At 42.3% G+C, this 26,839-nt stretch overlaps 1 protein-coding gene across 5 annotated transcripts in view; it reads right to left on the reverse strand.

Moving 5' to 3' along the window:
- The window catches only part of APLF (aprataxin and PNKP like factor), a 91,580-nt gene that overhangs the window by 12,436 nt on the left and 52,305 nt on the right, over nt 1–26,839 (reverse strand). The window contains exons 9-10 of one of the 5 annotated variants that reach the window (XM_073339431.1): nt 9,172–9,218; nt 5,833–5,874 (exon numbers count right to left, since the gene is read on the reverse strand). The exons of 1 other annotated variant lie outside the window; for it this stretch is intronic. In XM_073339431.1, coding sequence (XP_073195532.1) covers nt 5,833–5,874; nt 9,172–9,218 — 89 coding nt within the window. Of the gene's footprint in view, nt 1–5,832; nt 5,875–9,171; nt 9,219–16,660; nt 16,737–26,839 lie in introns of those variants that run through there. 3 more of the 5 variants (XM_073339432.1, XM_073339435.1, XM_073339433.1) reach the window with 3 other exon arrangements.

Consider the following 26,839-nt stretch of genomic DNA (forward strand, 5'->3'; position numbering starts at 1 on the left):
TAAGAGAATTATTAACTCGTTTACAACTATTTTACAGGAAAACGTTTGGAAGAAACACTGAACGAAACACAATGCTAGCCAAAGCAGCAAACGTTCCAGCACCATCACTGGCGGCAAGAAGGAACTGATGGTGGGGGGAGCTGGCAGCGCCCCTTATACCGTGGCATGTGTGTGCTGCTCCAGGGGGTGCCAGAGCCGGTCCCCTATGGATACCACTGAGAGAAAAACTTCCAGCACCGGTGCATGTGGCGAGAACACACACCTAATATGGAATGGACATGAGCAAGCACTCGAAGAAGAACTAGGGTTTCCATCCATTCTAAAATACATTCAACAAACCTAATCTAACAGTTTAGTTTACAGGTCAATTAAAGAATCTTGCATTTGTTTTGCGCTTCATTCTGTGGTGATACAATGTCATCTCATTCATGCAAAAGAGAGATTTTACTGTGAGCCAACTCAGAACCTGGATTCAGATGGGAAAGATGTGTCTAATTCTGCCCTCAGACATACAAATGTAACCTGCACCAAAATCCTAATAGGAATCGTATGTACCTATCCTCCGGGCAGATTTGGCTCTAAGTAGAGCAGATCTTGGTATTTTTGTGGAGGTCAGGGAAGCAACCATTCTTGTCCACCATTTTCACAGCAGTACATGCAGGACCACTGCTAAGGCTTTAAAGGAGCATTTGTGAAAAGATCTGGCATACACCTCAGATTCACAGTGTCATCAGTGGCTCACATTTTACATACAAAGCGTGCACATGCCAGTGATCTTTGGGTTCACCCATCCGCCTGCTGGAGAGGTAGAGCCCAGCAATGTTTTCTTTGTGTTGGCCCTTGACCCCTGACCTAACCCTGCCAAGTTTATTCTTAAAATAAAACTATAACCTATAGGTTAGGGAAAGTTAATATGCTTAACAATGTTGATAATAAAATAATTAAAGCTGTAGTACAAGTAGGGAAAACAAATGCAAAAAATTTTGTTATAGTCTTTGCAAAAATTCTAAGACCTAGACAATTAGCCTAATATGCTTGATGTAGGGATGTAAGATTTTGCAATATGCACCTTGTGATAAACAAATAAACCACAAAAGGGAAATTTAAGCTTGAAATAATGGATTTTGATTTAGTTGGGGATTGGTCCTGCTTTGAGCAGGGGGTTGGACTAGATGGCCTCCTGAGGTCCCTTCCAACCCTGATAGTCTATGATTTTCAGTATCTGTATTAACGTGTTGGAAATATTGGGAAATATATGATTCCAATAGCTTATGCTAGCAACCAGAACCTTAATTATCATCCCTCGGAATGACAAATATGGATGGGGACCGCGACCTACATCAAATATAGTCCTAAATGTGGGGGGATGTAAGGGAAAAGGGTATAAAAAGGTGGTCATACCAACCCCCAGTTGGGACATCAGAATGACAGGATGGTGAAAACCTGCAACCTCATTCCTACTTATGGTGCTTCTCCATTTACTTTTCCTTCCATCTGCTCCTTCTCTGATGTGTCTGATGGGTCTCCGTCGGTTGAGAGAATACACATTGCAGGGGATTTGTCTGCTACACTTATATTGCTTTTCTATTACTTTGATTTTACTTGTATGTATTTAAATACCAAATAAAATCCTCGCGTCTGTGTGATTCACCAGTCTCATTTCCTATAATAAATTTATATAGCCGCCTGAGTAAAAGATTCTGTTATTAGTGACTTGTGAATTTTGCACTTGACATTAATCAAAGGCTACATTTGAAATACATTAACCAATTGCAGTTGTGAGGGTTACATTTACTCTCTCACCAACGTTTGGAAACAATTCCATAAATTGATAAACTCTATAGTGAACATTTCTATAGAAAATGATCTGCTCTCTTTTCTCGAAGATCTGTTGACAGAGCAAAACTCACAGAACTACTGGGAGGTAACATGAAATCCATTTCAGTCTGCTATGTTCGAGTGGGAGCCCTCTAGAAAAGTAAACTGCTAAAGAACTGATGAGTCAGGCCACTGGGAATTTTTAGGGTACACGTAGCCAGATTTTCAAAGAAGTGCTCAAATCCCACTGACACCTGAGCACTTTTAAAAAACTTTTAATGTTACAGCCTATGACATCTTAGTAAAATAACTAGACTCCATAAAATGAACTTTTGGCCAGTGAAGCAGCAGTATCAACATGCTAAGAGATTGGGACTAAATGGGTCTTGAGGGGAGATAAAAGTGCAGCAACTGAGATGGGGAAAATAAATGCAACTTCCCTGTTCCACTTGCTGCTTGACCATACAGCAGTACCAGTAATTGTTAAATAATTGCTTTGACAAATAAACACTGACACAAAGAAAACTAGCTTCATTAAGTAGCAGAGGAGACCAGCACTCCATGACAATACTAGACAGTCAGCTGAGTAATAAAGTAATATCAGGCTTCAGAGTAGCAGCCGTGTTAGTTTGTATTCGCAAAAAGAAAAGGAGGACTTGTGGCACCTTAGAGACTAACCAATTTATTTGAGCATAAGCTTTCGTGTAATATCACCTGCCTATAGCATGTGAATCAGAGTAACCAGTAATCTAATTCAAGGAAGAGGAAAAAAAACGTAGTAAATAAACTGATGAAGATTTTACACCATTTCCACCAATGCATAAAGCATTTAATGCATTTAAGAAGAGGATAATGAGATGATTTTTGATACATTAGCAAGAGCAGCAGGGTGCAAGCATTGCCTATTGCAGAAAACGGAGGTTTCAAATATAGACAAATTGTGCAATATTAGAGATCCGATAAGTTTATAGTAAGCTTCCATTACATCAATTTTGTAATGATCCTGGCAGCTCAAATTTAGCTTCTTCACAATAAGTTTGGGGCCTGAACAAATGCAGCTGTTTTGTTAGGAAAATGTCCATTTTGTAAAGTAATGGAAATTAAATACATGATTTTAAAAATAAAAGTTTTGCAGATGTAAGTGTTTAAAACCAGTTTGAAGCATTAAGCACATATTGCTCTCTTTGGCCATGATCCCAATGGGCTTCATGGGGGCAATCAAAGGGTTTTTAACGGGTCTCTGTGCAGATGCAATGCATCCATCAGCATCGTCAGTGGCAGAGTTACCTGTCACTGGCAGTGGTAGAGCGTCTGTCAGCATCATCAGTGGCAAAATGGAGATTACTACAATTTGCATAGGCAGGGGACATTGATTACTAACACATCAGAATTCTAATCTACAGCATAGCCCACTGAAACATGAGCAAAGGAGAAAAACTTCACTTCTGTATCCACTATAAAAATCAATCTCTTCATTTCAAGAGCATTCTACAAACTACTTCTATTAAATCACCTCTTCCTACACCCGCTCTGGTCTCTCTCTGTGCCAATTCAGTCTCCCACCTACTCCTTGGCTGATCCTTTGCTACTGCCATACAGCTATCAAGAAGAAAGAATCTATCACTCAGATCCCTTGTTGACTCTCTCTGAAAAAATGAGATCACAAATTCACATACTATGCAGACATAAGGGTCTCTCACAGATCCCTTTGTAGGACCAGGCCTGGATCTCCCATCCATCTACTTTCCTTCAATATTTACCACCATTATCCATTGCTTTAACAGCCATACATGTTATAAATTTGCATTCTCACACTGCATTTTCTCTCTATTTTTATATCTATTTTTCACACAATGCACAGTCAACCTGTGGAACTCTTTGCCAAAGGATATTGTTATAACAGGTTTCCAGGGGTACCAAGCAATGGGGATTGCGGTTTTTCCCTAACTGTCAGGGTTCTAGGGCATCAGAACTCTTGCTGTACTGTTGGCCCACTCGGTACCACAGAGGAGTGTCCGTGGTACATCGTCGGTACCGATGGTTGTAAATGTGCAGAGCACTTTGTCGACAGGAGCTTTGTCACACCTAGTATTGAAGGTTAACTTGGTACCGCTTTTAGAGACAGTACGGTAATTGTCTTTCTCCTTAGTGAGTAGCACTCCTGCCTGAGAGCCTGAGACCCTGGTGTCTCTAGGCAGTGCGGCTGAGCTCACAGCAGAGGCCCTTTCTGGGTACCGAACAATGTTGCTACAGGTACTGAGGTGGCTGATCACACTGCGGAACCCTCTGGCTGGCCAACAACTTGGTTTGAGGTCTTGGAGCCCTTTTCCCTCGAGCCTTTACAGGGGGAATCTGCTGGGGTTTTTTTTGACTCTACCTCCCCTTTGAAGCTGAAAGCTCGAGGGATGATCGGGGGTCAGTACCGGAGTCCTCTGATAGCTGAAGTGCATTCTCCACAAGGAGGAGTTTTAACTTCAGCTCCTGTTTTTTATGAGACCTTTGTTTTAGCTGCTGGCAGAGGGAGCACTTTTCAGGGATATGGGACCTCCCCCAGGCACCGGACACAGTGAGAATGTCTGTCCAGAATGTCTGGAATCGACTCCTTGAAGGAGAGGCATCTCTTGAAGCAGGGGAGAGCCAGTATACCCCAGGTGGTGGGAGGGTAGTATCACATTCTAGCAGTGAAGAATACAGAAGAGAAATATTCTTGCCACTTCTTCCTCTTTCTTCTTTTTATTTTTAAACTGCAAGAAGTTAGAATGTCTTCTAAACACCCTTAAGGGAACAAATGGGGGACCCCCCCCCAAAAAGAGAAAAATGTAAACTGAAGCTCTTTTTCTTCTCGCTCTTTTTTTTTTTAATCCAACTGGGCAATAAAACACTAACTATTAAGAACAACAAAAGAACAAAAGCACCAAAACCTACTACTTATAAGTATACTACTTATAAGTATACTACTACTTATGCTAATGACGCAGATAAGGAAGGGACAACTCTTGCTCCCTTGGACGCCAAAGGTGGTTGAGAAGGAAATCAAGGGGTTCCCCAGCACAGCAGTAGATAGCCTCTAGGCAGACCGTCAGAGAGGGACAGCATGTGCAATCTGAACGGACACTGCTCCCTAAAATCTCCAATTAGAGGTGCAGGGGCACAGATTCACCTACAGTGGAGCACCCAGAGGGACACTACTCAAAGAAGCCGCACTTGACAGTAGCTGTATTGTTTTAAGAAATATAAACATATGTTTTGTATCTCGTTTGTTCAAAACGAGAGATAAACAATTTAAAACAAATCAACACATCTTTAGTGACAGCATTATAAGAGAACGTTAATATTTCACATACGGATAAAAAATGATCAAGCAGTGTTCCATTTGGTAAGCATGAACTCTTCACTACACTTCCATTTTAGTGAACCTTTAATTCAGAACATCTTATGAGGCACCAATATTTCAGATACAAAATTAAACGTAAGAAAAACTCAATGGCACACGCATACATGCACACGAAGTGAATTGCCTTCATGTTCTTTAGAAAACGGCTTAATGCAAAAAGGAATACATCAATGTTTGGGGCAGTCAGCCTTTACTGGCCAGCCTTTAAACAGTTGTAGCTGAAATACTGATTCCTTTTATCTTATTGCCTTTTACCTCTAGGCAATATTAGGGAATTAATTGGTTTAAGTCACTCAGTGTTCATCTTTCAAGTTAAAAGATACTTTGCCGTTTCCAGAGTAAAACTAGGTCTGCTTATCTGGAACACGTTTACATAGAACACCCAATTTAAGGACTTTCACATGCAGTACAAAGTGGGGTATTCACTAAAAGAAAATAATGCACTTTCCCCAACTAGAGACCTAGCAAGTAGCATTCATAATAAAGTGCTTCAATATTACACCATCTCTAACTGAAACTAATACATTTAACCTGCTTTGTCTTTCATGTACATGATTTTGAAAAAAAAACCCTCCAACGTAACAGTAACAGGTCCATTTAGAAAATGAGAACTTTCTAACCTCTTTTAGTAGTTTTCTGTCTGGTTCTTCTTGTTTCAGTTTCTAAATGGAAAAAAACCCCCCACTATTATCAAGGAAACTACAATCTAGAAGAAATCTGTGACGTATCAATAACTGAGACCGCAAAAATAAAGAATACATTCCCACATTTTAATGTAACTGTCATGGTGACTGTATTTACTATGTACATTTATGTATTTATGAGACTGGTCTTTTTCAGATTACTGACCACTTCCCGAGATAGTAATCCTCTCATGAACACCTTTTCCATGTTTGATCCCACACCTTTTCTGTGCCAGCAAAGCATATACAGCAACTCCCCACTTAACGTCATCTTGCTTAACATTGTTTTGATCTGACGTCCCTGCTCCATTACAGAACATGCTCCGTTTAAAGTTGTGCAATGCTCTACTATAACGTCATTTGGCTGCCTGCTTTGTCCACAGCTGGCAGCCCCCCATCAGCTCCCCTACGCCTCTTCCCCCAAGCGCCTCCTGCCTGCCGGCGGACCTCGCGGATCAGCACCTTCCCCTTGCTCCCCCTGCCTCCTGCCCTCAGCAATCAGCTGGTCTGAGGCATTCAGGAGGTAGAAGTGAGGAGGACTCGGTGTGCAGCCTCCCCCCTCCCTCCCCTGCCTCCTGAATTCCACAAACCCGCTGATTGCCATGGGCAGGAGGAAGGGGAGGGAGGGGGGAGCCTGCACGCTGCCCGCTCCCTCTGGCAATCAGCTGGTTTGCGGCATTCAGGAGGCAGGGGAGGGAGGGGGAGCCTGTGCGCTGAGTCCTCGCTCCTGCCCCCTCCCTCCTGAATGCCGCAAAACCAGCTGATTGCCACGGTAAGGAGGGAGGGAGGGAGGGAGGAGGAGTGAGGACGCAGTGTGCGGAGTAAAAGGGGAGGAGGTGGGGGAGGGAGAAGAGGTGGGTTAAAGGTAGGGTCTGGGGGAAGGGGTGGAGTGGGCGGGCTGAGGGTTAAGCCTCCAGCCCCTGGTGCTTGCACAATAGGGGAAGCTGCTGCTGCACAATGGCTTCTCCTAGCCTATGGCAACTTCAGCCTCCTTGCCTACATCCTCAGTGCCAGTGGGCTGTGCCTGTGTGGGGAAAGGCGGGGGCACCTCCCATTGCTTCATACTCAGCAATGATTGTAGTATTAAATTCCTTGTTTAAAACTGTTTACAACTTATACCTGTATTAAATTCCTTGTTTAAAATGTATATAATGCCTTTTGTCTGGCAAAAAAAAAATGTCCCTGGATCCTAACCCCCCCCCACCATTTATATTAATTTTTACAGGGAAATTGGATTCGCTTAACATTGTTTTGCTTAAAGTTGCATTTTTCAGAAACATAACTACAATGTTAAGTGAGGAGCTACTGTATATGATTTCACACTGGCCTGGTAGAGCTCACTAAGCCAGGAGTTCTCAATCTTTTCCTTTCTGAGCCGTCCCCCTCCCCTATATGCTGTAAAAACTCCACGACCCACCTGTGCCACAATAACAGGTTTTCTGAATATAAAAGCCAGGGATGGTGTTATGGGGTAGCAAGCAGGGCAATTGCCTGGAGCCCCATACCACAGGGGCCCCTGTGAAGCTGCACTGCTCAGGCTTTGGCCCCTGAGGCGGGGCTCAGGCCCTGGGCTTCACACCCATGCAGTGGGACTTCAGCTTTCTGTCCTGGGCCACAGCAAATCTCACGCTGGCCCCACTTGGCGGATCCCCTGAAACCTGCTTGCGACCCCCCAGAGGGCCCCAGACCTCCGGTTGAGAAGCACTGCACTAGGCTGCTGTGTTTCGGTTTCACTTCACTGGGTCCTGTGAGTTTTAAGCTTTCTGAGTCTGAACAGGGCCAGGCACTGCTTCTGGCTGGGGGTTTCTGGGCACACCCTCAGGGTACAGATCCTCTGTCTAACACCCCTTTCTGAGAGCTGAGACCCTGCAATCCAACTGATAGGACTCCAAGACTAGTGCCAGCACCCCATAACTCTACCGTTGCTTGAGTACACTCCTTCCCAGAGCTCCAACCCTGTAGGCATGTTGGTTTCTTGTTTATCCTTCAGGGACACAATAGCTGAACATTTTAAAAAGTTGTAAATATAACAAAATGTTTCAATGTTTACATTACTTTTTTAGATTATTCTATTACTGAAATAGGAGACAGGTGGGTGAGGTAATATCTTTTATTGGACCACCTTCTGTTGGTGAAAGAGAAGCTTTTGAGTTACACAGAGCTAATTTTTCAGATCTGGGTCATTGAAATAACTGCACTTTCTCCTGTAGAGATAACGTTGCCGTGATCCCTAACTCTTGGGAAACTCTGAACAGAGTGGCATTACATTTGCATAGTTGTATTAAATTAAAAATCTTGCATTGTTTGTATGCGTGATAGATGGATTTATATTTTTTTCTTGAAAAAGCTTAGTAAACTTAAAAAAAGAAAATTTGATAACATTTTTAGAGAAAAATATCAAACTGCAATATTTTCCAATGCTGTGTTCAATAAATCTAATTACTTCTACCTGAAATGCAAGAAAAACAGCTTTTAAATGAATGCTTAGATTCCATCCTAATTAAACTCTAAGTTCCCCAAAGAAAATATGGAACTACTTGGTATCTCAGATGCAGAGAACCACTGATCTAGAAAATAGACAAGCTTTTTTAAACAAATATCACAGGCACTATATTCTGCATTTTTAACCCCTTCTCTCATTGTACTATTTTCCTCAGATCCCCTGCCAGAAATAAACAAAAACAAAAAAAACCCCAAGAGGAACTGTGAACTCTTATGCCAATACAACTGCAAAACAGTATGGCTCGCTGTATGGTAATATTACTGAACTCTTTTTTAGATATACATTTTAATTAGTAGTAAATACTGTGGCAAAGTCAATAGCCTGGTACATCATTTGTTTCCTTTTATTGGGATTGCCCTGTCTTAAAAATCAGAGTAATTCAAATTATGGAATTTTTGTTCCATTCAGTGTTTGGAGTAAAAACCACCAACTGATTCAAATATCTACTACTTCTTGGTGTTTGTCTGTATGGTATAAAAGCCATGCATGTACAGGTCATACTGTTAGTGTTGAACCACCTGGTGAGGTTACTCAGATGAAAAGACATCTAAAATAGTTAGTGAAATAAATCTTAAGTAAAGTAGAAAAGCAATAATCTTTACTGTGGACAACTGCAGGAAAGGAATTAAAGCATTAGGAATGGCAACATTACAGAGTATAGTAAGTGACAAATACAAATGAGTAAAGCTTAACAGAAACATAAACCATTTCATACCCCCTTTTAAGTGTGTATCACTGTTCTTATTTTTAAAGTTTTGAACAAGAGTCTTTACCTGGAGGTGCAGTGTGCTTATATTCAAGCTTGTGCTGTGGATTCTTCCTGCAAAGAATGAAAACCAATACAATAAAATAATTTCCTGCCCTTGCATTCCACGTTTCTTCATTCAAGAATTATTCACTGCACAATGGAAGTAATCATCAAACTTCAGAGAATGTGAATGAAATTTAAATTAATCACTACGTAGTTTCAAATCACTTATCTGCAGCTCTCTCAATATAAAGAAACAGTAAAAAGAAACAGCCCCCCCCCAAAAACCTTTTATGTTAAAATAATCAATATGACTGACTTTAGCTCTCTAGAATTAGCATTCTCATATGTATTTATCTATGGCACTTATAGACCCCCCCCCCATTACTGTACCTCAGTGCCTCAATCTTTAGTATATTCATCTTAGTATTTCCTATTTCATATGGTCTTTCCAAAAAGAACTAGATACATTCATGGAGGATAGGTCCATCAATGGCTATTAGCCAGGATGGGCAGGGATGGTGTCCCTAGCCTCTGTTTCCAGAAGCTGGGAATGGGTGACGGGATGGATCACTTGATGATTACTTGTTCTGTTCATTCCTTTTGGGGCACCTGGCATTGACCACTGTTGGAAGACAGGATACTGGGCTAGATGGACCTTTGGTCTGACGCAGTATGGCTATTTTTATGTTATCACCCACACTTTACAGATGGAGATCTGAGGGGCACAGAGAATAAGTGACTTGCCCAAAGCCACACAGGAAATCTGTGACAGAGCAGGAAACTGAACCCAGGCCTCCCAAGTCTTTGGCTAGTGTTCTAATCACGGCACCATCCTTCCCCTACACGCCTCATTTGTTCAGCACAGTTTGTTCACCATTTTCAAAAGCAGAATAGGTTCATGTTTGTGACACTCTGTACCTCCAAATAGCACCCTGGAACCCCCATATTCATCATTGAGATATGATTGTATGTTTTGTACAATGCATGCCTTGTGAGGTATCATTTTAAAAGTCATATTCAAATCATTTGATTTGTTGAACATTAATATCCTGTTGGGTTGTATGTACTATCATTGTATGTGAAGTTATGAAGTATCGCTATATGTGTTATTGAGATGTCTGAGTACTGTGGATATCTATGTAAATGCAGTGCCTGTCAGAGGCTTGTAGCTTGACATTAGCATCATAGTGTGAGAGACAGCCCAGACTGGTGGGTTTGGAGGGCTCAGTGGTCCCACAGCCCAGGCTGCACTCCAAAGACCCCGTCACAATGTTGATTTATTAAGAACCATCATTTTGCATTTCCCAGACTCTTTTAAATGAGTTCCAATGCCCAACCCATGCACATACCCTACAAAAGGGGTAGGAAATATATTTTTAAAAGGCTAAAGTTAGACATATAATACTATAAATATCTGACTTCAGCAAGGAATATGCACAATTATTTTTAAAAATTAATCATTTTACATTTTAATTACTTATTACATTTAAGTTTCATATACGTCAAAGAGGATTCAACTTCAAATGCCATTGTAGACAGTGTTCATGTGCTGAATATTCTGCAGGAAGTGTACACACTGAAAAAAATCCCCCATAAAGTGGATTTGTACGCTGGAAACAGACTCTAAAAACACTATTGCTGGGTTTTTTGTTTATCATCTATCACAGATTTCTATGCAAATATGCTCCATTTACAAGTAAAAACTATTTTTTCCTCTCAATTCCCAGCCCCAAGAATCAGTCAAGCTAGCACCCAAGATAGGTTGTTTGTTTTTTCTAATCACCAGCAATACAGCACTTGAAGTCAATGGGACCACTCGTGTTCATGTACTTTGCTGGATCAGAACTAGAGTACTCAGCACCTTGCAGTAATGAACCTTAATTAGTAAACCAATATTAAGAATTATATTTTGTTTAGAATTTAATTTCACAGGAGTGCTCTCAACTTTCCCTTGAAGTTGTTTTCAAATCTCATTAACATCAATAAGAAATAACTCAAGAGTGTTAATAGCAGAGATCAGTGCAAGGGAGGAAGAAGACAGTTCGTTACCTTTATGTAGAAATATGGTGATAGATAAAAATAAAATCACCTCCCACTTCACAAGAAAAAAAAATCAAGATTAATTTGCTACCCCTTCATCATCTTAAATCTTTTGTATAATTAGTTGTCTTCATAGAAGTTGTCAGAAGGGCTAATTATTTACTCAACTTGCACACTGAGAAAGAGGAAAAATAAAGAGTGGCAATCACATGCAATTGACTGGAATGTTTATTACAGGTGTCACAAAGCTTCTAGAGTCATAAAAACACTGCCCCCTCCCGCCCCCCCCCCCCCCCGCCAAAATCATGCAAGATCCTGAAAGCCTGCACCATGAATCACAGGGGACCCCATACTTAGATGACAGTGTTATCCTTTAATAATAGAATTAAAACAGTGTGAAGCCACAAAGTATGAAACAAATGATATCTGGCCTACAGAGGAAATGAGATATGTACAACTAGCATATTTGCTCAAAAGTGCAATTTTGAAGACAAAAGTAACTTTTCATTAAATCTGTTTAATGTAGGACATTGGATCTACAGTCTGTAATTCTAGTTTCTACAGTTCTTTGTTTATGAATATCCCTAAACAAACGATGTAACCCTGTCCTCCTCACTGAATTTATTGCTAACACAGAAACTTTCCAGTGATTTCAATGGCCTTTGGATCAGGGCTACAATTCTAAGAGCCAAATTGTACCTCCCATGATAAAATCAACAGGACTCTCAAAATTTCATTAGATTCAGTATGTGGTATTTGTCGTGAAGGCTCCCCTCTGGAGGAAAGAATTACAGGACCTCCAGAACCAGAGGATCTGAGGAGAAAAAAGTCTAAATCCACTGATCTTGGGGTCTCCTTGAGCTTTGCTCGTCCATTCTGCTCCCCAAAACAGGCCTTCCCCCCTTTTCAGAAACTACATTGTACTGTCAGTCAATGCAGTGGAACCCACCCATTAACAAAGCCTGGCTTTGGGAAAAAGACTAATGGCCTAAGGATAATAGACCATTTGTGTGGAGTTATGGGAAGGCCTAATTTTCCTAACCAGAGTCTTGCTAAGAGAATAAGTCTACTTTGACTTGTTTTGGGAACTTGGACTTCTACTGATAGGTTCACAGACTGTTTAGAGATAACGTGCGCCTGGACTATAGAAAAACATTCTCCAGATAAGATAAGTCCTGAGATGTGTGAGGGTTTTGGAGGAAAACCATGGAAAGTTCCAGGAGTCCATCACATGACCAGTGGTAACCTATGGATGACAAATATAAGACAAAGGACTCCAAGAGTGGGGGCTTGCCCCCCCCTCATTTGATGGTGTCTGTCCCTTTTCTTTTGGTTTTCTTATTTTCCACTCAAAGTTGCAGGTCTAGTGCGTGATAGCTAACTAACACAAGTAACATTCCGTACAAGACAGTGTTTTTTTCAGTTATTGTTAGGGTTGCCAACTTTCTAATCACGCCAAACCGAACACCCCTGCCCTGCCCCTCCTCTGAGGCCCCACCCCCGGCTCACTCCATCTCCCCTCTCCCAGTCATTCACTCTCTCCAACCCTCACTCACTTTTACCAGGCTGGGGCAGCGGCTCTGGGGGCAAGGGCTCCATGGTGAGGCCGGGGATGAGGGGTTTGGGGTGCATGATGGGGCTTCAGGCTGGAGCAGGGGTTGGGGTAAGGGAGGGGGCAAGGGCTCTGGGATTTGGAGTGCAGGAGGGAGCTCAGGGGTGGGGCAGGGGTGTGGGAAGGTTTGCAAGCTCTGGGGTGGGGCTGGGGATGAGGGGTTTGGGGTACACCAGGGGGCTCTGGGAGGGAGTTCGGAGTGCGGGAGGGAGTTCAGGGCTGGGGCAGGGGGTTGGGGACCAGATGACACTTATCTTAGGGGGCTCCAGGAAGCATGTGGCATGTCCGGCTCCTAGGTGGAGGGGCCAGGGGGCTCTGCATACTGTCCGGGAACCACGGCCAATGGGAGCTGAAGAGCCAGCATTTGGGGGGGCTGCATGTGGAGTCGCTGTGGCTGCCTCTGCTCTGAGAAGCAGACACGCCGGCCACATCTGTGATTCGCAGGCAGCTTGCCTTAGCCCCGCTGCGCCGCCAACCGGACTTTTAGCGGCCCGTTCAGCAGCGCTGACACAAGCAGCCATGGTCTCTTTTCAACCGGGCATTCTGATAAAAACGGATGCCTGGCAACCCTAGTTGTTGATGGAGGTTCTCTCATCTTTTTTCCATCTAGCCTTTTGATAGCTACTATACCTATTTAATCTTACTTCTGCTATTTCAGAAAGATTAACTTTCTGTTGGAACAACCTCATAGTCTTAATATACAGTACTAGTTTCAGTTTCTTTTTAACAATGTTTTTACAAGTGTTCAGAGTGAAGCAGTTTATGACAATAGTTTACACAGTTTAATATTTCAGAACTTCACACTACATTTTTCGCCGCATATGAAGGGACATTTAAGTTAAGCCATGTTCATGAGGATTTTCAGAACAACATGCATGAGTCCAATTTTACAATAAAAAGTTGTTTTTAACACATCAAAGTCTCACTTTTGTGTCATACTGAAGAGTGTATTCTGCCAAATTATCTTTATTGTGCTTTGTTCTACAATTTGTATCAGGGACTGACCACATCACTGTATTTCTCAGCAGACAGAAAAACAGAATATTTCTGGCTGCATTTTAATCTTTTCTGTTTTACTACACATTTAAACAGTGTTCGAATACTACAGAACATTTTTCAGGACAACTAATGATTTGGGGTTAGATTTTCAGAGATGCTGAGCACCCTCAGCAATTAACTTTAGTTGGAACTGCTGGTGCTCAGCACCTCTAAAAATACATGCAATATACAAAAACAGAAAGTTGTTTTGATGCAAATGCTCAGACAACAATTCTCATGAATACATTACAGAGAGACGAGAATTCTCAGTTTTTTGTGGCTGCTTCAAATCTTGTATTAACAGATATAGATATTCTGTAACTGAGTACCGACAGTATTTTGGGAGTTCACATTCATTTTATATTTATGTTTGACTATGTAAGTGATTTTGTCAATTATAATTTGAGGATGGGTCAGATGCATCTTCCACCTTGTCAGCCCAGGGCTCCTCGCCTGCATGGCATTTACTCACCAATTTTTATTCCATAGTTAAAAATTTATGTTACCCCAAATTTTAAAACTCCTATTCAGTCCTTACTCAGGCAAAGCTACTGATGTCAATGAGTTTTGCCTGCATGAGAACTATGTAAAAATGAACTAAGGACATTCAGTTTTAGCCTCATTTGTATGCACTTTTTAAAATGTGACGTTCATGTCCAGCTTAAGTATTCTTAAACGAAAGTGTGTTGTAACTTGGGATGTAAATACCATTTAAAAAAATTAACCGTTTAAACGATTAAAAATATTTTGTTTAAACGTTTAACCGATTAAAGGACTGGCTGGTGCGTGGCCACTGGGGCCGGCTGGCCCGGGGGTTAACGGTTCAGGCAGGTTAACTGGTTAACATCTTACATCCCTAGTTTAATTAATCTTGGGCTCAACTATTTTGTAAATATAGTTAAGGCTTTCTAAACAAAGGCTTGACAAAGTAGCTTCCAGTATTAATTGGCTCCCCACAGAAAAAGCCTAAGGCAGTTCAACTGCATGCATTTTGGAGCAAAACTCAAGGAAAACAACTCAGCCATATACCACTAGGATGTTTCTTTGTTTTTTAAAAACACCAATTATTGAAACCCACACTGCTCAATGATGATGAGTGCACATCGCTAAGCATGTGATATTATTTGTTATTTATGACACCCGGTAACATTTGCTATTAGTTGAAGCTTTAATATAATCTACAAAAAACACTCTTGCTACAAAAACTGCCTTGTGAATCCATGTTGCTCAACTAATCTAATTTTCTTGAAATTTCACAGAAAAAAAGTCTAGGTAGTCTCTAAAAAGCACTCATTTGAATTTGTTAAACAACTTGCTAAGAGAAGAAGCACTTTATTTGATTTGTGATTTTGTAACTACTGTTTCCCAAAATATCAGATTTCAAGGAAGTCTGAAGCACAGAGTGACATTTAACTGAATGAAAACTGTTGCCAAAACACTAGATGACTAAGTCAATGACTTCTGAAGTGCTATATACAAGACTAGATCTATATATACACACACACTGAGAATGAAACCCACGATATCTAATGGATTGGGTTTGTCACACAGAATACGAGATTCTCACTATCGTTCATATGGAAGCAGAGGTAATCACCAATGAAATTCAAGGGAGTTGAACTAGTGAATCTTTGACTGTAGTGGCACCAAGCATTTGCATCGTTCTCCTGTATGTCACTGCTTAATACAAGATTTGTTTATGCCTCCTCAAACACTTTGATCGAGTTTGCTGAAAAATATAGTGAGTGTCAAACAACAAGTTTATGGCATTATTAGTTCATGAACACTGAATGCCAAAATTTGAAAATTCATATTTGTTGCATGTATTTTCTTCAATTGATTAAATAACTGCTGTTTTATAGCTCTTTCTGCCTTCCAGTAGCTATTCACTAAACTGTCCAAAAGAGAATGAAGTTCAGCTGTTGGCAGGCAATAACCTCTTCATAAGGGACACTTCCAAAATAAGTTAACTATATCTTTAATTTATACAAGAAAAATCCCTGTATCACATCTCCACATCACTGCAGTTTTGCTAGCTTAGAAAAGCTGTAGACAACACACACATCTTGAAACTTCTAACAATCTCAAGTCTTGAAATTCAAGAAGAAAAACAAGTTATTCCTGCCCTTACCTACAGGTCAAAACAACAAAAAATTAAGCTGGCTTGGTAAGAATAAAATATGGCAATAGTATGCTAATATGCTAATTAAGAAACAATAATATTTACTATTGTGGTAAACCCAGGACAAACAGCTACAAAAGGGGGGTAGTAATTAGTCCCAGGGGATTAAAAGGCCCCTCCCTATCCACTGAGGAGAGAGAACCATGGGGCAATAAGGTTCAGCTGGAAAAGGGGTTGCTAGGGCCCAATTAGGTTCAGCTGACTCCAACTACTTGGGACCTTTTTAAACCCTCCCCTGGGTGGAAGGAGGAAAAGAGTGAGGGAGTGAGAGGAGCAGGGAAGCTGCCAGTAGGCCGTTTGCAGCAAGACACCAAACCTTCCCAGTAGAGAGGCTGCACTCGTGTCCCAGAAGGGAAGGAAAACAAGCACAAGGGACTGACTGAGGAGAGGAGTAGCAGGATCCTGTGCCACCTACAAGGATTCGCCTTGCCCCAAACCTGAGTCTCCAAGGCTAAAAAGGACTAAGCCTACTGAGGAGAACAAGGTATTTTGCCACACAATGTACAGAAAGAACTGAGTTTTCATCTGATGAATGTTTACTAAATACAAAGGAATACATATTTATCATTACCCTTGGGGAAGCATGTTTGTCTCTTCATTTAATGAACTTCAGGAACAAAGCATATTCCATTGTAACTTGTCATGACTGCATAATTATACATCTATTATTCCTTCTGGTAAATTTAATGAAGTATTGTTACAGCTGGTAGTAAAGCTGCAAGGGAATAAATAAAAGTATTGTATGAATAAAATTAACTTTCACTCTTTAACCTATCCTTGCAACAAAGCCCATTGCCAACTGTGCCCACATATCTATTCAGGGGACACCATCACAGGGCCTAATAACATCAGCCACACTATCAGAGGCTCGTTCACCTGCACATCCACCAATGTGATATATGCCATCATGTGCCAGCAATGCCCCTCTGCCATGTACATTGGTCAAACTGGACAGTCTCTACGTAAAAGAGTAAATGGACACAAATGAGATGCCAAGAATTATAACATTCATAAACCAGTTGGAGAACACTTCAATATCTCTGATAACGCGATTACAGATATGAAAGTCGCTATTTTACAACAAAAAAAACTTCAAATCCAGACTCCAGCGAGAAACTGCTGAATTGGAATTCATTTGCAAATTGGATACAATTAACTTAGGCTTGAATAGAGACTGGGAGTGGCTTAGTCATTATGCAAGGTAGCCTATTTCCCCTTGTTTTTTCCTACCCCCCCCAGACGTTCTTGTTAAACCCTAGATTTGTGCTGGAAATGGCCCACCTTGATTATCATACACAATGTAAGGAGAGTGGTCACTTTGGATAAGCTATTACCAGCAGGAGAGTGAGTTTGTGTGTGTGTGGGGGGGGGGGGGGGTTGAGAAAACTTGGATTTGTGCTGGAAATGGCCCAACTTGATTATCATACACATTGTAAGGAGAGTGATCACTTTAGATAAGCTATTAGCAGCAGGAGAGTGGGGTGGGAGGAGGTATTTTTTCATGCTTTGTGTGTATATAAAAAGATCTTCTACACTTTCCACAGTATGCATCTGATGAAGTGAGCTGTAGCTCACGAAAGCTTATGCTCAAATAAATTGGTTAGTCTCTAAGGTGCCACAAGTCCTCCTTTTCTTTTTGCGAATACAGACTAACATGGCTGTTACTCTGAAACCTCTCACTTCAATGTAATTTTTATTCAAGTTAAACTTCACAAGTGACAAGCAATAATCTCTTGTCCCTTTACCGTGAAGCCAGTAAAAGAATGAACAGAAATATAACTTCTGTACAACTGATAAAATGGAAATAGCATTAAATATCAAAGCTTCATGCACAACTAAATTATTTTCATTCACTTAAAGAAAGAAAAATTAATACAACCAACCATAATTGTTGCACAGCTTTATTTATTTGTGTTAACTTAGCACCTAAAATGTGAACTGAGATGCAAGTCCCATGCACACCAGCCTCTATACATACAAATATTACTGCCCCCGTGGACCAACAGAAGTTCTGTGGCCCTCCGGGACACTTTATGCAGAAGCTTCAGCCTGGGAGGGATTTGACCCTCCCTGTATAAGTATTTGGCACTGAGGTTGATAATGGGGGTAAATAGCTAAATAAGACTAAAAACTTGGGGAAACAACAGAGATAAGGAATTATTGGTTTATTTGATATGATTTAGTCAAACTAATTAGATAAAATTTGATGATTTGATAGTAACCCACTTTATTTTAATTTGATTTGTTTATATGTATTTTATGCTTTTGCTTATTTAGTTTTATTAATAAAATATATAAAATTGGAAACTTGACTACTCTACCCAGCCTATCACTGGGAAAATTGGTTTCCCTTTTATGAGGAGAAAGGGCTATACAGTATCCATCTCAGCAGAAGGGGAAACCGATGTTCCACAAAACCAAAACCTTTTACACCACCTACCTAGCCAGCAGTTCACTTCCAATTTTTTTCAGGATCCACAGAATAAAAAGTGGTACAAATAAATAGTGCCTGGAAGTGTGAGGAAAGTAAATAGTACATACATGGATATGTTAACATAGGTCTCCAAAACCTGTCAATTTCAGATTGCCTGTAAATTAGTCCAATCCAGAACATGAAAACTACATTTTATGTGATTTTCCTGGCCTACATTTTAAATATGCTCTGAATTAGATACTCTATTATGAAAAATCTCCATAATACAGCAGCAATTCACTGCAAGAGAAAAATAAATCCGCTACAGAAGTTATGATGCCCAATTACAAATGTAATCTAATGTGCTAATATAACCAAGACTCATAAAATAATCCTCATACAAAATAAAATTTAAGATGAGGAAGCATTCTGATTGGTTTTACAACACATCACTCCAATAATAAGAAGAAAAAAGAAGGTTCCTTGAAGTATATACTTGAAACAATACCCACAATAGAGTTGTTTTCAAGGCTCCAATAATGTATTTTTTATGGACTTAATTTTGTTCATAACCTGTGTGACAGAGTGCTGGGCAACAGCTGAGCCAGCACTCTGGTCACCACAGCTCCAATTAAACACTGTACAATAGACCTTGTTAAGAAGAGCTGTGCCTCATTGGTGGGTGGAGGAGAGCTGGAAGGCTAATTTAGCCATTAGGCAGAGAATACAAAAAGGCACAGGAACCAAGTAGGAGAGGGAAAGCAGGCAGGTGAGAGGGAGGGAGAGATTGCTCTTCACTGCTTGCCGCAGGAGCTAAGGACTCCCTAAAATCATAGGAATAAGGCTGCATAGTGTACAAGTGGGAAACAACATTGTAAATAAACTGCACTGAATGTTTTACCAGCATAAAGCTCTCTCAACTGCTTATGGACTTGAGCAGAGACAGGAGCAAGTGGGCCCAGCCACAACCAGCAATGTTAACAGATGAAGAGTACTGTTCTAAAATGGCTACATTTCAGAAAAATAGAAAACATGTCCCCAGATATGCTTTCATATCTGGATGATTTTCATTCACTAGTCACTTTGAACATTAAACAATATTTGAAAACTGTTCAGAGACAAGTATGAAGATAAGCATTTCTTATCTAGCAATAACAAATCTGACTGCTCATAGAAATTTGGATATTTCAAATATACACAAATAATTGAGAATCCACATTGTTTGCATTACTTCAAAAAGTATTAAACAAAATTAATTCCAGTAATCATATTGCTTCTGCTTTTTACAGCATGTTTACACTGAAGTATTCAGTTGAATTATTTTTATGCTTTCCAGAATCTGAGAAAACTCTTGAATAAAATGAAAAAACCCAACTCAAACAAGATATGCACTTAAAAAGGGGGGAAATATCTATTTATCTGAGAAAAGAGTTTGTTGAAGCTCTGTGTGAGGGTCAGTCTTGCAAACGTGCCACTGAGTATAGGCCCTTTCAGTGCCGCTGTGGAACTGATGGGAGAATTGGGAGCTACTGACTAAATTATTAAGTACTTGTGTAGGAGAAGCATTTTCAGTACTGCTATTTCAACCATCCACACATTCATGTGGAGGCAGGAGTCTTTGTAGCTGTGAAAGCAACCTTCAAAATGTGAACTGAATACAAGCTGAAGTGAGATCTGCCTGATTCTAGAGACAGCTGGAAACAAATTCAGAAATGTCAAATGCCCCATTCAACTCCAGGTATTACTAATGAAGACTAAGAGGACGGGTGACAATGTTGGCATTTTAAAGTATTTAACTAAAGTATTTAACTCCCTCCTTATTTGAGGAGAGAGATCAAGCTATTGTGCTCCATCAGTGCAGATATGGTAGCAGATATTGGCACAGACAATTACTATTAAAAAATTTCTTGATCATCCCAAATTTAAAGTCACCTAACTGCTTTGCCCAAAAGGAGGAAGGAAAAAGGAGATGCATCCACTCCCCAGAGCCAAAAGCCTCAACTGTCTCTTGGTCACCAAAAAGCAGCAACAAAAGATCACCACATCTTTCTGAATGTCAGAAGCCCCAACAATCCCCTATTCAGTGAGATAGACATCCTGCTTTCTCACAACAGGCTATGATGCATTTATGCGTTTTCCTTACAAAATCCTGTGGAACATTAAAAAAAAAAATGGTTACTCCCTTCTCGTAACTGTTGTTCTTCGAGATGGCATTATTAAAGGTTCAGAGAAGGGCAACTAAAATGATTAGGGGTTTGGAACGGGTTCCATATGAGGAGAGATTAAAGAGGCTAGGACTTTTCAGCTTGAAAAAGAGGAGACTGAGAGGGAATATGATAGAAGTATATAAAATCATGAGTGGTGTGGAGAAAGCGAATTAGGAAAAGTTATTTTCTTGTTCCCATACTATAAGAACTAGGGGCCACCAAATGCAATTAATGGGCAGCAGGTTTAAAACAAATAAAAGGAAGTTCTTCTTCACACAGCGCACAGTCAACCTGTGGAAACTCCTTGCCTGAGGAGGTTGTGAAGACTACGACTATGATAGGGTTTAAAAGAGAACTAGATAAATTCATGGAGGTTAAGTCCATTAATGGTGTCCCTAGCCTCCGTTTGTCAGAGGGTGGAGATGGATGGCAGGAGAGAGAACACTTGATCCTTACCCATTAGGTGCACTCCCTCTGGGACACCTGGCATTGGCCACTGTCGGTAGACCAGATACTGGGCTGGATGGACTGACCCAGTATGGTCTGACCCAGTATGGCCATTCTTATGTGTTCATGTCCATTCCAATCAGGTGTGTGGGTGCGCACATGAATGATTGCTGGAAGATTTTTCTCCTAGCAGCATCCATTGGGTTGGCCCAGGCGCCCCTCGAAGTCACGCCTTCATGGTGTTCAATATAGAGCCCTGCCAACCCTCCACCCCTTAAGTTCCTTCTTGCCAGCTACTCTAACAGAGGGGTAGGAGGGTGGGTATTGGAATGGACATGAACAACACATTTTGAAGAACAACAGCTACGAGAAGTGAGTAACCGTTTTTTCTTCTTCGAGTGCTTGTTCATGTCCATGCCAATCAGGTGACTCCCAAGCCCAAGTTCAGGAGGAGGGGTCGGAGCTGTCCACTGATTGGAGTACTGCTCTTTTAAAGGTCGCATCGTCTCTGGCCTGCTGAGTAATCACGTAATGCACAGCGAAAGTGTGTATGGAGGACCACGTCACTGCTCTGCAGATTTCCTGGATGGGAACCTGAGCCAGGAATGCCGTAGATGAAGCCTGCGCCCTGGTAGAGTGCACAGTGATCAGAGGTGCAGAAACACCTGCCAGATCATAGCACTCACGGATGCCAATTTTTACAGTGACTGCCACATACTTGCGTTCAGATTGTTATAATCTGATGGGAAATATATGGATTCTAGGCTTCTTCAACTGTACATTACATTACTGCTAAGAAATTAAATGAACCAAAATCCCGAACAGGTAACATTCAATCATAATTTCACAATATTTTTAGTCTGCACAGCAGAGATGGCAGAAAGCACCACACTCCTAGAACTGTGTTTACACCACAGACAAGAAAGTCCACTCAGCAGAGCTAAATTAGCTGGTACTCCATAAAAATGCATATAAAACACTAAAATAACTGAAGTTTACCAAGTGTTAGGGTATAAAAACAGGAAAAAAAAATATTGTATGCATCTAAGATATTACAAACAAGAGAAAGGTGGGGAAAAAACCATTGGAAACCCTTTTTAAAGCTGTTAATGATACCCAGTCATAAATAACTGAAAAGATTTTGGTTTTTGGCATTATTAGCACAGATTAGCAACTTATTTTGCTCTTTGACATGTCAATATATATTAAACTACTAGTAAAAAATACATTTATTAAATTATATTCCAGTAGTCTGAAAAAGTAGAAATTCAGCTAACATTTTAAGCATGAACTTGAAAAACCATTTTTGTCTAAACCAATTTAAAGTGTAAATAAATTACTATAAAACACATTTAATCATTCTAATATATTACAATCATATGGTAAAGTACTAAAAAGGTCTGTATATAACTATAAACACATAAATTAGTTTTCAGATTCTTCTAAAAAGAAGCTTGAACAGATTTCTACATCTTCCCATCAATTGTTTTAGTCTAGTTTAGACAACAGTATAACCTGTACAATTAAAACAACAACTTTATGGTTTAACAGAAACTGACAGAAAGCAGTAGCAGTATGAGAAAGTAATATATCCCAAAGGCCTATGATTCTAGCACCCCCTATAGACCTAGGAATTAACACCCCCCTAGCACTACAAACAAACAGACAAACACAGGACTGCTGGTAAAATACCTTTATTTCCAACCCCAGTTGCATGAGGGTTACAAACAATTTAAATTTGTTACATGGCAGGCTGACAGTAGCTACTATGATAAGCAGGATCACCATAATACTACCAGTTAATATCACTCAGCAGCACTTTTGCCATTGATTTGTGTTAGATTGGTAAAATGTTTAGATCAGTGGTTCTGAAACTATTTACTATTGTGGGCCACATATGCAGCTCTCAATGTGGGCCTCATCCACACAATATATACACTACCTGAACAGCTACACAAAAAAGAAGTTTAGTATTTGTTATATGACAGCAATACAATTCAAATTGATATAGCACCTTTCATTTCAACACTGGCACATGTCTACCACAGGCATTTTAAATTAGCAAAGTAAGTCAAAATATTAACTGTTAAAATTAATTTACTGCAAGGGTGGCATGGCATGGTGTATTGCCACCCTCAATTCTGCACTGCTGGTGGCGGTGTGGCAGGGCAGAGCCCCTGGAGAGCACGGCTGCCGAGCCTGCCTGCAAAGATGGAGAGCCCTGCACAGTGCGGGGCACCCAGCCCCCCCCCAGCCAGGGACTGCCCCCTCATGCACCCAATCCCCCAGTCAGGGACTGTCACCCATACACCCAGATCCTCCACCAAATGACTGTCCCCCATCCCCTCACCAGACTGCCTCCCCCCACATCATCCAAAACCCTGGGGACTGTACCCCCCAGCATCCAGACCCCCGCAACACTGGGCTAAAACTTGTGCCTGCCCTCCAGAGACAGGGTGCCCTGTCCAGGACATATCGGCCACCTGAGGGACTGCCCCCCATGCACACAGCCCCCATCTAGGAATTGCCCCCCAGCAGCACCCAGCAACTGCCCCCCAAGGAGTGCCCCCCAGTACTCAACCCCCCCATCCAGGGACTGTGCCCCAGTATCTAGTCCCCCATCCAGGGTCATCCCCCAGTATCTAGTCCCCCATCCAGGGACATCCCCCAGTCACCAGTCCCCCCACCTACAGTCTGTCCCCCCATGCACCAGCTGAACTCCCCTCCCCGTGTCTCTGGACCCCTGCACCTGCCCCCCACATTCCAGGCCCCTGCACCCCTTCCCCATTGGTCTCCTACCTTGGCTGCACATAATTCAGCCATGCAGCCCACCCTGCCCCTGTGATCCTAATACTGGGAAGTTAGCTCTAGCCAGGGTCACTGGAGCCACGATCCTGCGAGGGAGGAGGGGAGCACTGAGCTCCCTAGCCTCCTGCTGTTGCTGCTGGACCCAATCCTCCGCTGTCCCATTTTACATCCTCACCAGCAGCTCTGCACCCGGGGCAGGTGTCCCTCCTGCTCAGCTCTAGTTACAGCCCTGAGGAGGTCACATGGACTGCAGCTGTGCACTGATTGGGCCGCAAGCAGCCCACAGGTTGAGAACCACTGGTTTAGATGGATAACTATTACTCTTCGGCTGGCCAGACAGTGGAGTTCCACACAAGGATAGTGGGGTGGGAAATGCATGTCCTGAGCTGCAGCAGAATTAACACACTTAATTCCTGACTGCTTAGTACAGCGACTGTAGTGCTTAAGTGAAGATACTCCTACACAGACGGGAGAGCTTCTCCTGTCGGCATAGTTAATCCACTTTCCCAAGACTGGGTAGCTATGTTGACACAGCACTGTCTATTAGGTGGGTTAGGTCTGTATAACTACATTACCACGGGGTGTGGATTTTTCACACCTTTGGGCAACGTAGTGTGACAAGGTTCCTCCTCTGCCTTGGTGGGTCCTGCGCTTATTGGCAGATTTGCTCGCCTCAGAGATTCACGGTAGTCCTCAGTTTGGCCACTTTTGCTAGTGGCTCAAACCTGCCATTCACTCAGCTAACCTCATCGCTGGCCAGCATGGGGAAAGGGAGAACAATCTCCGCAGTCTCTGCTGGTCCACCTAGTGGGTCGGGGGATAGGCCAGGGACCTTCCCCTCTGGTGGGACCCACACTCCAGGTCAACACCTCCTGTATCCAATAGGGAGTTGGTGGGATGGGGGGAACCTGGGCCCGCCCTCTACTCTGGGTTCCACCCCAGGGCTCTGTGGACTGCAGCTGTCTACGGTGTTTCCTGTAACACCTGTGTGACAGCTACAACTCCCTGGGCTACTTCCCCATGGCCTCCTCCCAACACCTTCTGTATCCTGACCATAGGATCTTCCTCCTGATGCCAGATAGCGTTTGTACTCCTCAGTCCTCCAGCACCACGCCCTCTCACTCTCAGCTCCTTGTGCGCCCCTCCCTGACTGAAGTGAGGTCCTTTTTAAACCAGGTGCCCTGATTAGCCTGCCTGTCTTAACTGATTCCAGCAGCTTCTTAATTGACTTCAGGTGTCCTAATTAGCCTGTCTGCCTTAACTGGTTCCAGCAAGTTCCTGATTGTTCTGGAACTGCCCCTGTTACCTTACCGCTTAACCTGGGGCTAATATATCTGTCTTCTATCACTCTCCTGTAGCCATCTGGCCCAACCCTGTCACAGTAGTTATACTGCTATAGGTCTGTAGTATAGACCTGGCCTCAGTCATCTGCTAACCCCTTGCAACTGCTTATTTTGAACTTTAGGAAAAGCTAATTGTGTTGTAGCCTTTGACACCCAGAGCAGACCACTGAAGGAAGAAGAGTGGAAAACAAAGGGAACTTCTGCATCTGAAGATTGCCTCTAAGAACCCCAACACCAGGGTAAAGAAAATAGACTTGTTTTGGGGTTAGGGCTAAAAGAAAATGTACTTTGGCAACAGCACTGGAAATTACAAGTAAGAGCTGTCCTTTCAGTTTCCTTCTATTTTTATAAAATTCCATCCAAACAACTCCTAATAAAGAGAGGAGTTTAGGAGTTGGACCTCTTGTCACACTGGCTTGTGGTACATCATATGACCAAAGCTTAACAGAACAGACACTAAGTGCAAGAGTAATGGATTGCTAATTTACAAAGGAGACTTCAGTGGTAGTGGTTTTTCAATTCAATATAGAAAGAACTTTATTATGAAAAGCCTCAGTTACACTTCAAGGTGAACATAAGAAAATGTTTTAGTCTCATGTCAAACTGTACCATTTTTATTATAATCGTAAATATTGTTTTGGGTAATGGATTTAAAAGAAACCTTTTCTTGCTTTTTCTTTTAATCCAATTCAAATGTCTAGGTTACATTTCTTCTTTCTTTTCAGGTGATATTTCCCTTTGATTGGGGGATTGATATTCAAATTAGTTCTAGCTTCAAACCCAACAGGAGAACACAATTTGAGCTGGAGCTCAAAGGCTTAAGAAAAATCATCTGCTGAGTATAGTGATAAAATCCTGAAGCAACAGGCCACTTGAAAAATCCTGTCCCAATCAGACCAAAGCATTCAAAACATCAGCCAGGTCCTTTTTATTCTAAATATCAATTTACAGCAGAGGTTGGCAAACTACGGCCCATGGGCCACATCCGGCCGGGGAGGCTAGCCCTCAGCCCCTCCCCCGCTGTCTCCCCTCCCCTGCAGCCTCAGAGCGATGCACCACCAGTGCTCTGGTCCACCGCTCCTGCTGGGCAGCACGGCGGCGGCGTGGCTGGCTCTGGCCGGGCGGCGGGACTTTGCTGCTCTGAGCAGCATGGTAAGGGGAGGGTTGGATAAGGGGCAAGGGATACCAGGGGGAAGACAGGGAGCAGGGGGAGGTTGGATGGGGTGGAGGTTCTGGGAGGGGGAAGGGCAGTTTGGATAGGTGTGGGAGTCCTGGAGGGGCCTGTCTGGGGGCTGGGGTGTGAACAGGGGTCGGGGAAGTCAGGGGACAGGGAGCAGGGGGGGATTGGATAGGGGGTGGGGTCCTGGGGGGGGTGGTTAGGGGCCAGGGTCCCGGGAGGGGGTGGTCAGGGGACAAGGAGCGTTGGATGGGTCGGAGGTTCTGAGGGGGGCAGGAAGTGGGAGGGGACAGATAGAGGGCAGGGGCCAGGCTCTTTGGGGAGGCACAACCTTCCCTACCCGGCCCTCCATAGAGTTTCAGAACGCCCATGTGGCCCTCGGGCCAAAAAGTTCGTCCATCCCTGATTTAGAGACAGATAATG

The sequence above is a fragment of the Lepidochelys kempii genome, chromosome 3 (assembly GCF_965140265.1).
Source record: "Lepidochelys kempii isolate rLepKem1 chromosome 3, rLepKem1.hap2, whole genome shotgun sequence".
Taxonomy (NCBI): domain Eukaryota; kingdom Metazoa; phylum Chordata; order Testudines; family Cheloniidae; genus Lepidochelys; species Lepidochelys kempii.